The 12,067-nt window shown below is 37.4% G+C and overlaps 1 protein-coding gene across 1 annotated transcript in view; it reads right to left on the minus strand.

The window, feature by feature from the left end:
* FBN2 (fibrillin 2) overlaps positions 1-12,067 on the minus strand; it is a 248,114-nt gene that overhangs the window by 20,155 nt on the left and 215,892 nt on the right. Inside the window, exons 44-49 of the mRNA XM_060177577.1 lie at positions 8,824-8,949; positions 8,504-8,629; positions 6,971-7,096; positions 4,848-4,964; positions 2,697-2,825; positions 2,103-2,222 (exon numbers count right to left, since the gene is read on the minus strand). Of these exons, the coding sequence (XP_060033560.1) occupies positions 2,103-2,222; positions 2,697-2,825; positions 4,848-4,964; positions 6,971-7,096; positions 8,504-8,629; positions 8,824-8,949 (744 nt within the window). The remainder of the gene's footprint in view (positions 1-2,102; positions 2,223-2,696; positions 2,826-4,847; positions 4,965-6,970; positions 7,097-8,503; positions 8,630-8,823; positions 8,950-12,067) is intronic.

Below are 12,067 nucleotides of genomic sequence, written 5' to 3' on the forward strand. Positions count from 1 at the left end.
ATTCTGAATGAAATACTCTTTTTAAAAAATTTATTGTTTTTCTTTTTTATTTGATAGAGACAGACCAAAATTGAGAGAAGGAGGGGAGATAGGCAGAGAGATAGAGAGACACCTGCAGCACTACTTTGCCATTAGCAAAGCTTTCCCCTGCAGGTGGGGTCCAGGGGCTTGAACCCAGGTCCTTGTGCACTGTAATATGTGCACTCAACCAGGTGTGCCACCACCCAGTCCCCTGAATGAAATATTCTTAATGTAAAGGAAATTGAGATTCAAAATACTGGGGTTGGAGGATGATAAATGACATAGTGGGGGCTGTATTGTTAAATGGGAAACTGGGGAATGTTATGCATGTACAAACTATTGTATTTACTGTTGAATGTAAAACATTAATTCCCCAATAAAGAAATAAATAAAAAACCAAAATACTGGGGTTGCTAACAATTAATAAAGAAGATATCCCTGGAATTTAATAAAACTTAACTAAGCCACATTTTATCTTCACTAAGATACTAGGGAGCCAATCTGTCTAATGTAAAAAACTGCAGATATGTTTCTCTTTCCCATGGTGGCTGGAGCACCAATGTTAGTGTTCCTTAAAGTGATACGTAAAGAGGGTTTATGAAGATATGAAATTAAATATGGATAAAGCAAACAGAAGAAAGTATCTTATACTTTCCAAGAAACTACTTCATTGTGATCCAGGAAAATCCAAGCCCCTGGACACTACAAGGGAGGAGCAATGCTGAGGCATCTCTCTCTCCTCACTCTTCCTCCCTATCTCTAACTCTCCATCTCAGAAAAGCTTCTACTGGAAGGTGAGGAATCATGTAGGTGTGGAGACCCAGTGAGGATCCTAGTGGAAAAAAAGAAAGAAGCTTCTTTATAAGTTGTTTTTACTTTTTTCCTTCTTTCTCTCTCTCTCTTTAATTGACACCAAGGTTACTGCTGGGTCTTGATGCCTGCATTAGGAATCCTCTGCTTCCAGCAGCCCCTTTCTTTTTTCCTTTCTTTAATTTGATAGGCTAGAGAGAAACTGAGAGGAGACTAGGAGATAGAGAGGAAGAGCCAAAGAGAGACAACAGTAGCACTACTTCACTACTCATGAAGAGGGGGTTAGTACGCAGGTACTTTCACATGGTAAATTATTACTCATTATAGTATTGAAAATGCTAGGCAATTTTACAATGAACCACACAAAGCAAAGAGAGAATAAAAAAAACACAAAGGTATATTAATCAAACTGAAATCATTAGGGGTACCTATAATGTATAATTACATGGTCTAAAATAAGCAAATTCAATGAAGTAACAGTTTGTGTGTGTGTGTGTCTCTCTGTGTGTGCTTTAAACAGCAGAATTACACATAACTATTTGCCTTTAGGTGGAACCTGGCCAAAGGTGACAGATTTTTTTTAACTAAAATGAAGAAAAAATATTAGCAATTCTTTCATGTTAGAAGAATCAAATAAGATGTGGGTGCTTCTGAATTTCAACAAGTCTGTAAAAAATAATTTATATGAAACTAAAGTAAAGTAATTGTAAAGAGACCAGCCTTCATCATGTCCACCAGGAAACTGTGTGAGCCACTTCTGATGTGGTTACAGAGTTTTTGTATGCTGGAAGAGTTTCAATAGAATAACATCTGTTATGACAAATGAATTCATATTTTGTTTTGACATGAGGCCTTACCAAAGGAAAAGTGCCTCAACAGCATTGTTGAGATTTTCTGTTTCACATTTCTAGGACTCTAAAGACAACATGAATAGCTGTTTTAAAATTGGCTGCCAAAGATTACAAAATTTGTAGACATTCTCTAAGTTTAACAGAAAATCTCTTGACAGTTGAAAAAAAGATTAGAGTACACTAAATATTCTAGTTTACAATTACTGTTAATGAAAAATCTCTCAACGTTCAGGTCCTTTTTCCCAATACTCCACCTTCACGTAATTTCTGATGTTTGGATCAGACAGATGTTGGCAGTGATGTGTTTCATTCCCAAGCCACAGCCATGTTTGCAGTGATTCTGAACTAGGGTGTTTTCACAGTCTAGGGTTATAATTCTGAACAGTTCATGGACATCAGAATGGATGATTGTAACCTTACCAATACAGTTCTCATTTTTCACTTCATATCCTGGGGGGCAGATGCATCTGAAGGAGCCCTCCAAATTCTGACAGGTACCAGGAGAACAAGATCCAGGAAGGGCAACACATTCATTAGTATCTTCAAAAGAAACAAAGGGAAAATGATTTAAATATGAGATATGAGTGCATATGATTTAAATATGAAATATGAGTGCATACACTGTTATCTGTCTGTGAAATGACATCACCATGAACTCAACTCTAGTCCCCTGACCTGGCCAGGCACAGTGAAAAAAAAATGCCTTGACATGCTTTCTTGATATTTTGGGTTTTATCAATTAGTAAGAGGCTAATTTTCTTGATTTGTTTCTTTAACTATTTTTATTGAGACATTGAGAGTTTCAAGATCCATCCCCAATAAAATAATTGTTTGTGTGTTGTTTCCAATTGTTGGTTTGTGCATAGTCCAAATTTTCCTGAGATGTTTTGTTTTGGTGATGTGATCAGATAGCTAAATGAGATGTAAGGAAGCCCCTGAATCAGAGGTACTACTAGAAATCAGATAATTTCACGAAGGAAAACAATGTAAGGACTGGTTACTGTTGATACTTGCCTATACAGTTCTTGCCGTCTGGAGTGAGTTCATAACCTTCATTACACAAACACTTGAAGGAGCCAATTTCATTAAAACACCGCCCATTTCTGCACACCTGACCGAAAAAGGAGCTGCACTCATCTATGTCTGTACGCAAATAGAAGTTGAATTTTTAGAGAGAATTCTAATACTGAGCTAAAAGTAGTAACTGACAAACACATTTACTAGCATACGTTTAAAAGAAAAACTTTATAATTCTTCCTCAACAGAAAGAGAAAATGGCTTATTTCATAAGGATCCTGTGACTGATAAGGTCACGCTGATCTTTAAGGTATTTTAACTTCAACTATATTTTGTAATATATTAATACAATGTGTACGTTTACAACCAAAGGAGAAGGCTTAATGTGAAACTCCAATATATCTATTTTGTTCTTTTGAAAAGGATTTCTTTTTCCAGAGGTAAGAGAACATACAAATTTAAGATTGCTTAGTATAGCAATGATTTTGTCTGGAGATGAGCTAAGCATATCAAATATAGAAAAATAATATAGGTAACTCTAGAGCAAGAGAAAGCTCTTTGTAGAAGCTGTGTGCCTTGTTACATTCACAGCTTAGATTTGAACCCCAGCACTCCATGGAATGTACTATGTAATCAGAGGAAACTCTGGTGCTGTGGTATTTCTCTTCTATCTGAATGTAAAAGTAGCTAGGAACAGTGAAACGATACAAATAGGAGACCTTAGTCTGCCAAAAAGATATTAACACACACACACACACACACACACACACACACACACACACACACCTATATAAATATACTCCAGTGCAAGTCTATTTCACTGACAGAATAAAGAATTTGAAAAAAACCAATTGTTATTTTTTCCACTCTCAGTTGAATTCAAGGTTCACTGCATTTAAGTTATGCTCTGGGGATTCTACTTTGATCAGAGCTATGCCCATATCTTTCATTCTCTCTGGGTGCACAAGATGTCTGCAAAACTAGTCAGGAGGTGGTAATTGGATAAAATGTTGAATTTATTCTAAATTTTTATTTATACAGTTGAAGATTTTTTTATAAAACAATTTCAGAATCACTTTACTGAGTATATGTTAACTTACAGGATTGTTGCTGTCATAAGGGTACATTTCTACATTTACCCATAATAGGTATCAGTATGTTTCATCTTCAACCCAACCATCATCTTGTTCCATCATAGGGACTTACGTCCCCAACCTCCTTATTGCTCCTCCCTTCCCCCTTCTGAGTCCCTAAATCTACTGTAACATATCATAGGTCCATTTGGGATTCAGGCTATATTGTCCTAAATAGCAACATTATTGTTGTGGACTAAATTAGAAGCTGGGGTTGAGTTGTGATGGTCCCCTAATGCTGAAAAGCCCTAATTACTTTCACATAGTCACAGGGTCATGTAGATTAAGAGATACAAATGGTAGACCTATGTGGTCCCTGGCACTTGGCAAACAAGAAATACTGTCAGTGTTTGCTACTACTTTTCTCACTATCTCTACAAATTGCAGGAAACTCTATCACTGTCAGTTCACATTTCAATCTGTTTGGAGCAGAGGCTGAAATCCTACACCAGGCATAGGAGACAATTTTTATTTTCAACTGAAATCTACAGTTCAATTACAAACAGAGATCAAAAACATTTCTGAGGATTGGCTTGGAAACCTAGTCACTAAGCACCGTGTGCAAGAGGACATCTGTGGCTTCAAAAGCTGAGTAAAAATAGACTGTCAAGACACAACATGCTTACAGCTTGGGGTCTGCTAGTATGTGAACATAAATCAAGAATGAATTATCTTAAATATCTATAATAATACTGAAATAGTGACAGTTCTATCTTCTATACCATCTCCAGAGTAAAAATAACTCAAAGCTATGAAGCATCTCCAATACACTTGTTACCTTCTAATAGCCTTTCCCCCCCTGAACTGAATGGTTGACTGGCAGAAGTAGTCAACACAGCAGAGTGTCTTATGATCAGTTAGGCCAATACTATGGCTTTAAATAACTAGAACTTAATGATAACATATCTTTACAAACACATTTGAAATTTTAGTAATTGAAAAACCCATTTTGGCTGCATTATTTTTAATTTCAGCTCCATGTATGGAAGTGAAGTAGAAGCAATAAAATACTTACCCAGGCAATCATTATTATGAGTGAGTTCAAAGCCTGGATAGCAGAGACAGTTATAGGATCCGACGGTGTTTTTACAAGTTCCATTTCCACATGGATGACGCTCACACTCATCAACATCTAGAAAGAAAGAATGGCTCAAAGGAATTAAAATTTTAACCATAAAGAAAGGCTATGAATAGTTATAATAATTTACTCTGTTATTTCTCATTTGAGACCCAAGGTTCATATTTAATGGAAATAAACATGAGGCAAGAGAAAAACATAAATTTTGAACTTAAAAGGAACCAGTATGGTATATAGTTTCTTTTAGGCACATAGAATAATTGGAACTAGACAAAGCAATCTCCACCTGGGTGTAGATGTTTTCGTGTATGACAAGGTATGTTTGTCAACTGTAAAGCATTTTTTTCCTGTCAAACATTAATTCTAGCTATTTTCATACCTTAATTTGATCATTCAAACAAGGTATTATTAGCCTTCCAAAAGAAAGCTAAAAGTTGAACAAAATAGAGAGATATCCATTATATTAAGAGAAAATACTACCTATACTACGAGTTTTCAAGTTGCCAGAAGTGTCTTTACACACAAAAATGGGCAATGGAAAAAAAAAGGCACTGCATTTTTGTTTGTTTATTTATTTTTTTGTTATGGGGCTATTGCTGGGGCTTGGAAACTACATGATACCAAAACTCCTTTGACTATTTTTGTCCTTCTTTCCTAGTCCCTGCCCTATGTCCTTCCTTTTCCTCATTTTCTTTTTCCTTTTTTTTTTTTTTTTTGCTAGAGGGTGAGAGACAGGGAAAGCTAGGGAAAAGAGAGAGAAAGAGACACCTATGGCGATGCTCTGTTGTTTGTGAATCTCTCCTTCCCCACCTCCCACCCTTACAGTGAGGACTGGGTGAACCCTGGTCTATAAGCATGGTAACCACTGTCCATTTTAAGGTATAATGTTTAAGAAATGAAACTGTTTAAGAGGGGGCTGAGTGGTGGTGCACCAGGTTAAGTGCACATAAACCGAAGTGCAGGACTGGGTTTGAGTCCCGACCTGAAGGGGGGGGGTCACTTCACAAGCAGTGAAGCAGATCTGCAGTTCTCTCTCTCTCTCTCCCTCTCTCCTCTTTCTCTCCCTATCTTCCCCTTCCCTCTCAATTTCTCTCCGTCCTAACTGAAAAATAGAAAAGCTGATAGCAGGAGCAGTGGATTCATAGTGTAGGCACCAAGCCCCAGCAATAACCTTGAACAACAACAACAACAAAAACCCACCAAACAAACAAACAAACAAACAAAAAAAACTGTGTAAGAGAGGTATTATCAAGAAGTTTGGTTGACTTTTACCATGGAAGAACTGATATTATTGAGGAAAGATTTCTCCATATGCATATGAATAACAAATATCACGTTTTTTGGCAAGTTGTATTTTATATGTTAAAGAGAATTTAAACAAGTATAAGCAAGCAATGAAGAAGTTTACCAAAGTAAAAGACCCTGAGGTGTGTGTGTGTGTGTGTGTGTGTGTGTGTGTGTGTGTGTAGGGGGGGATACAGGTCCTGGAAAAGGATGACAGAGGACCAAGTGGGGGTTACACTGTTATGTGGAAAACTGAGAAATGTTATGTATGTACAAACTTTACTGTTGAATGTAAAACATTCATCCTCCAATGAAGGAAAAAAATTTAAAAAAAAGCGAAACCAGAAATATGTCATATATTCAATGACTTGGGGGAAGCTATATAGACGTACAGATGCATGCACATCTATTCACTTCATCGTACCCTTTTGCATTCTTGCATTAAAAAAATGTTTCTGTGAGTAGGAACTTGACGAAGGGCTGGTAAGCCTGTGCTGAGTCTGACATAACTCTGAGTGTACCACAGTGTATGTTAAGAGAATGAAAGTCATGAGGGGGAAAGGTTGAGAGCACTGAACTCAAGAATGTATGGAGGTGTGTCCATGCTTGCATGTTTTACAATGAATAAAGCTTTAAAAAATTCAAGATAGTTAACTTTTTCCTAAGGACTCTTCTGACAAAGAAGCTATAATAACTTGTGGCAAATGATCAAAATACAATCCCTTCTGGAATGTGATCTGCATTTCTTCCCCAGGAACTAACATCCTCCTTCTTACCCATGCACATGGTTTGGTCTTGAGAAGCCTTAAAGCCATTGTGGCAGATGCACTGGTAACTTCCTTGCAAATCAACACACAGGCCATGACTGCAAACATTAGGAATTTCTAAACATTCATTACGATCTAAAACAAACAACAAAAAAGTTAAACACGTTACACATATCTGATTTTTATTAAGATTCCATCATTTTTGCAGACATGTTTCCATGATCTGCTATTAATAATTACAGACAGGCTGAAAATGAAAATGAACCGTAACAACAGCTCAATCAAAATAAGCAAGGCTTTAACTATATCCAAACATCTTTTCTTTCTTTCTTTCTTTTTTTTTTTTTTTGCAATTTTTATATGTGGATGAGTATCTCAAAGATACTCTCTTTTTATGTATTTGTTTTTCCTTTTGTTGCCCTTGTTTTTTATTGTTGTTGTAGTTATTGATGTCCTCATTGTTAGATAGGACAGAGAGAAATGGAGAGAGGAGGGGAAGACAAAGAGGAGGAGAGAAACTGAGACACCTGCAGACTTACTTCACCGCCTGTGAAGTGACTTCCCTGCAGGTGGGAAGCCGGGGGCTCGAACCTGGATTCTTAGGCTGGCCCTTGCACTTTGTGCCACGTGCGCTTAACAAGCTCTGCTACTACCCGACGCCCTTCAAAGATACTATTTTATGTGTAATCCTAGTAAAGTTCACTGAAGATATCTCCTTTCCTAACAAAACAAAATGTATGCGGAGATAGGTTCAACATAACAAATAACTTAGGAAAACTTTTCTTTATTTATAAATTTTGTCAACAGGGTTATTGATGGATTTCTATGCCTGCCTGATTCCATTGCTCCTGGTGACTTTTTTTTTTTTTTTTTGGTAGAGAGTGAGAGATATAGAGGGAGCAAGAGACTGAGAAAGCAGAGATGCTGCAGTATGGCTCCACAGTTCATGAAGCTTCCTCTCTGTAAGGGCTCCCATGTGGTAGCTGGAGGGCTTGAATTAGGGCCCTTATACCTGGCAAAGTGTGCACTCTACAAAGGTGAGCTACATCTTGGTCCTAAAAAATAAATCTTTTTAAACATCATTTTAAATTTTAAAATACATTCTTATAGGACAGTATGGAAACATACATTTACTTATTTTACCAGAACACTGCTCATCTCTGGCTTAACACTGGTGTAGGGCATTGAACCTGTGACTTCAGAGCCTCAGGTATAGAAACTTTTTGTATAACCATTATGCTATCTCCCCTGCCTAAGACAATTTTTTATTATCAGAAATTCTAAAGAACAATGTACCTTATGCTAAAGAATGAGGGCTTATGGGTCCTGGTGCATAATGTTGGAAAAGAACCTAAGATGGGGAGGAAAGCGTTTTGTAGACACAGGGAGATGAGAGATTGTACCCATGTGCCAACAACTGTACTATGATCCATCAACCCCCAGTAGAAGAAATATGGTAAATTCAGAATAAGAAAGTAAATAAATGTCAGTAGTAATGAAAAATTAATGTAACACTGAGAAAAAAAAGCCAGCTTCTCTTACCTACACAGGCACCATTGGGTGAAAGTTTGAAACCGGCAGCACACTCACAGCGGTAGCTGCCAGGACTATTGATGCAGTCTGCATTTCGCTGGCAGAGATTATCACCATTGCTGCATTCATCAATATCTGCAAAAGCAACCATTCCATGAAAGTTGTTCATGAATATTAGTGTTTCGTATTAGTATTAGACTCACAGTTAACCAATTAGGTGCTCAACTCCTAAATACTCTGAAAAAACAGTAAAAATAGAAAAAAACAATCTGTCTAAAATCACTTATGTCTACCAAATTTGGGGGCTAAACAGCAAATATTTAAGTTACCTTCACAGACCAGAAGCAGGTCATTGTAACTGAATCCTGTAGGGCACTCACAGCGGAAACTGCCTATCTGGTTAATGCATACACCATTTGCGCAAATTCCTGGAATCTCTTTACATTCATCAATGTCTGAAAGTAAACAGATCTGGTCAAATAAATGTGTTTCTGCTTAATGTATCTACCATAAAACTCTGAATAAGAACACACATGCTCTAAGTGTCAAAAATTCAAGTCTTACAGGTGTATGAATGATTCTGTGGTTTATCAAAACACATAAACCATAAAATAGCATATTTCCTCTAGACTATGACAGAAAAAAATTAGGTACTGGATCAACTGTGCCAAGTGAGCTTAATGCCAATGCAAGAAATAAACTTCACAAGGAATTAAACACATTATTTTTTTTTAGAGTAATTTTCTTTCATTAATGGGAGGGAGTAGGAGGAGAGAAAAAGAACCAGACATCACTCTGGTACATGTGCTTCCAGGGATCAAACTCAGGATCTCATGTTTTAAAGTCCAGTGCTTTATCTATTGCCACCTCTCAGACCACTCAAACGTATTCTTGTTAGTTGAATCCAACTGCTTTTATCAATCTGTCAAATTTATTTTGTTAAATGTATGCATATTTCTTATAATTAAGTACTGATAATTATATGGCTTCTTAGTATTTAAAGTAAGCAATAGAAAGCATATTTTAAAAGGAAGTTCTGAGGATGGTTAGTAAGTTTTCAAACTCTTGGCTGGGCTATGAAGCAGCAGCAGTTGTTTCTCTCCTCTCCTCTCCCAGGTCAACTAGGAATACCAAAGGGGACAAGCTGGGAATGCAACAAGGCAGGACTAGAATGACTTCAGAAACCCACCAAATCACCAGTGAGTGAAAATACCTGTGGCTCATGGACAAAGAGTAGCCTAGGGAGAGATTAAGTGGTTGGTAACAGTCCAGCAGTTTACCAGTTGAGGCACCGCCTCCAGTCTTACCTACAAAAAAATGTCTGAAGGGAGGACAGGACTCCCCTAAGACTCACCAAATGCAACTGTGAGTCTCCACTGCTACTGCCCTCAGAGGCTGGAGCAGCAGGGGGGGAGGCCCTGTGCTGACATCTGGGGACAGAAAACTAAGAAGGAAACTCAGGAGAAGATCTACACCTGGGTGGCCTAGCTGTGGCACTGTGTGATGGGAGCCTTTCTATGTTGTTCTCCTAATGAAAACATAGTGAATAGTTGCCTCAGGACTTACAGACTATAAACGGGACTTGTTTAGAAACTCACAGGGCCCAGCAGGGCTGTCCTGCTCGGCAGAGAAGCTGAATTGAGCCTGGAGCTTTGGATCCTTGGAGTGTGAGAGTCTCTTTGCATAACCACTGGATTATCTCTCCCCCAACCTGCTTTATCTCTTAGTCATGAGTGAGGGATTAAGCTAAGAAGCCTATTTATAGTTTAAAAGCCGTAAGGCTCACATAGCCCACAGGAAAGAAAAAGAACAAAAGAGGCTTTTCTGTTCCAACTCAGGGATTAAAATAATATTGAAACAACTGTCAATTTTCACAACTGTGACCCCTTTAAGTCCCTTACAAAGACACAAGTCAATCCAGACAAGAGTGATCAGTAATTTGAAAAGTACTGAGAGAGGGACCTCGTAACATACTACATAAAATAATGGTTAAATGAACAAGAAGAAGTATTGGAGAAATGAACCAGGACAAGAGTCCAGCTAAAAGCCCCCCAAAGGTTGAAGCACAAAATAATGAAGTCAACATCCAAACAATAGTGAAGGAAATAATCACAGGAGTGAGTAAAGAGTTTGAAAATTGTCATCAGAAATGCAGAAACAACAAATCAGACTCTGGAAAGAAAACACTATTTATCTCAAGGTTATTAGAGAGCTGAAAGCTGAAATAGCTAAGCTAAGAACACAACTAGCTGAACAAACTAAAACAGTATCAGAACAGGGTAACAAAATAGATGAACTCTAGAAAACAGTAGAGGGGAGAGAGAATAGAATCAATGAGGCTGAAGACAGAATTAGCAAGATTGAGGACGAATTAGAGACCACTAAAAAAGAAGTAAGAGATCTCAAAAAGAGATTAAGAGATACTGAAAACAACAAGAGAGACCTATGGGACAACTACAAAAGAAATCATATACGCATTATTGGCTTACCAGAGGAAGAAAGCGAGGGAGAGGAAGAAAGCATTCTTCAGGACATAATAGCTGAGAACTTCTCTAGTCTAGACAACATCACAGACATAAAGGTTCAAGAAGCCCAGAGGGTCCCAAACAAAATTAACCAAGACTTAAAGACACCAAAACACATCATATTTAGAATGGAAACGAATAAAGATAAAGAAAGGACCTGAAAGGCTGCAAGAGAAAAATAGACTCACCTACAGAGGAAAACCCGTAAGATTAGCAGCAGACTTCTCCACACAAATACTACAGGTCAGAAGAGAATGACAAGATATCTATGGAGTGCTCAATGAGAAAGGATTTCAACCAAGTCTACTGTATCCTGCTAGACTGTTATTCAGACTAGATGGAGGCATAAAAACCTTCTCAGAAAAGCTATAGGTGAAAGAAAGAATAAACTATCACCAAGCCTGCCCTGAAAGAAGTTCTGAAAGGTCTCCTATAAACAGACCACCATAAATAGGCCATATATCAGGACACTCTAAAAATCTAAAAGAAAGGCATTAAAATATCTTCAATCTATGATATTAATAAATGTCAATGGCCTGAATTCACCTATTAAAAGCACAGAGTAGGAATTTGGATTAGAAAACAGAACCCAACAATATGCTGTCTACAGAAAACCCACCTAATTCAACAAGACAAACACACTCAAAGAAAAAGGATGGAAAGCTATCATACAAGCCAATGGCCCAAAAAAAAGGGCAGGAACACCTATTCTCATTTTTGACATGATAGACTTTAAAATAAATAAAATTTTAAAAGATACTGATGTACATTACTTAATGCTCAGAGGATCTATCAATCAAGAGAACTTAATAATTATTAACATCTATGCACCCAATGAGAAAGCATTTAAATACATCAAATATCTACTGAAAGAGCTACTGAAATACATTAATAGCAACACAGTCATAGTAGGGGACTTCAACACCCCACTCTCTCAACTTGACAGATCAACCAGACAGAAAATCAATAAAGAAAGGAGGGAGCTAGATAAACTAGAACTATTGGACATTTTCAGAGTCATTCATCTCAAGAAACTGGAATACACACT

This window comes from Erinaceus europaeus, chromosome 2 (genome assembly GCF_950295315.1).
Source record: "Erinaceus europaeus chromosome 2, mEriEur2.1, whole genome shotgun sequence".
In the NCBI taxonomy this organism is placed as follows: Eukaryota; Metazoa; Chordata; class Mammalia; order Eulipotyphla; family Erinaceidae; genus Erinaceus; species Erinaceus europaeus.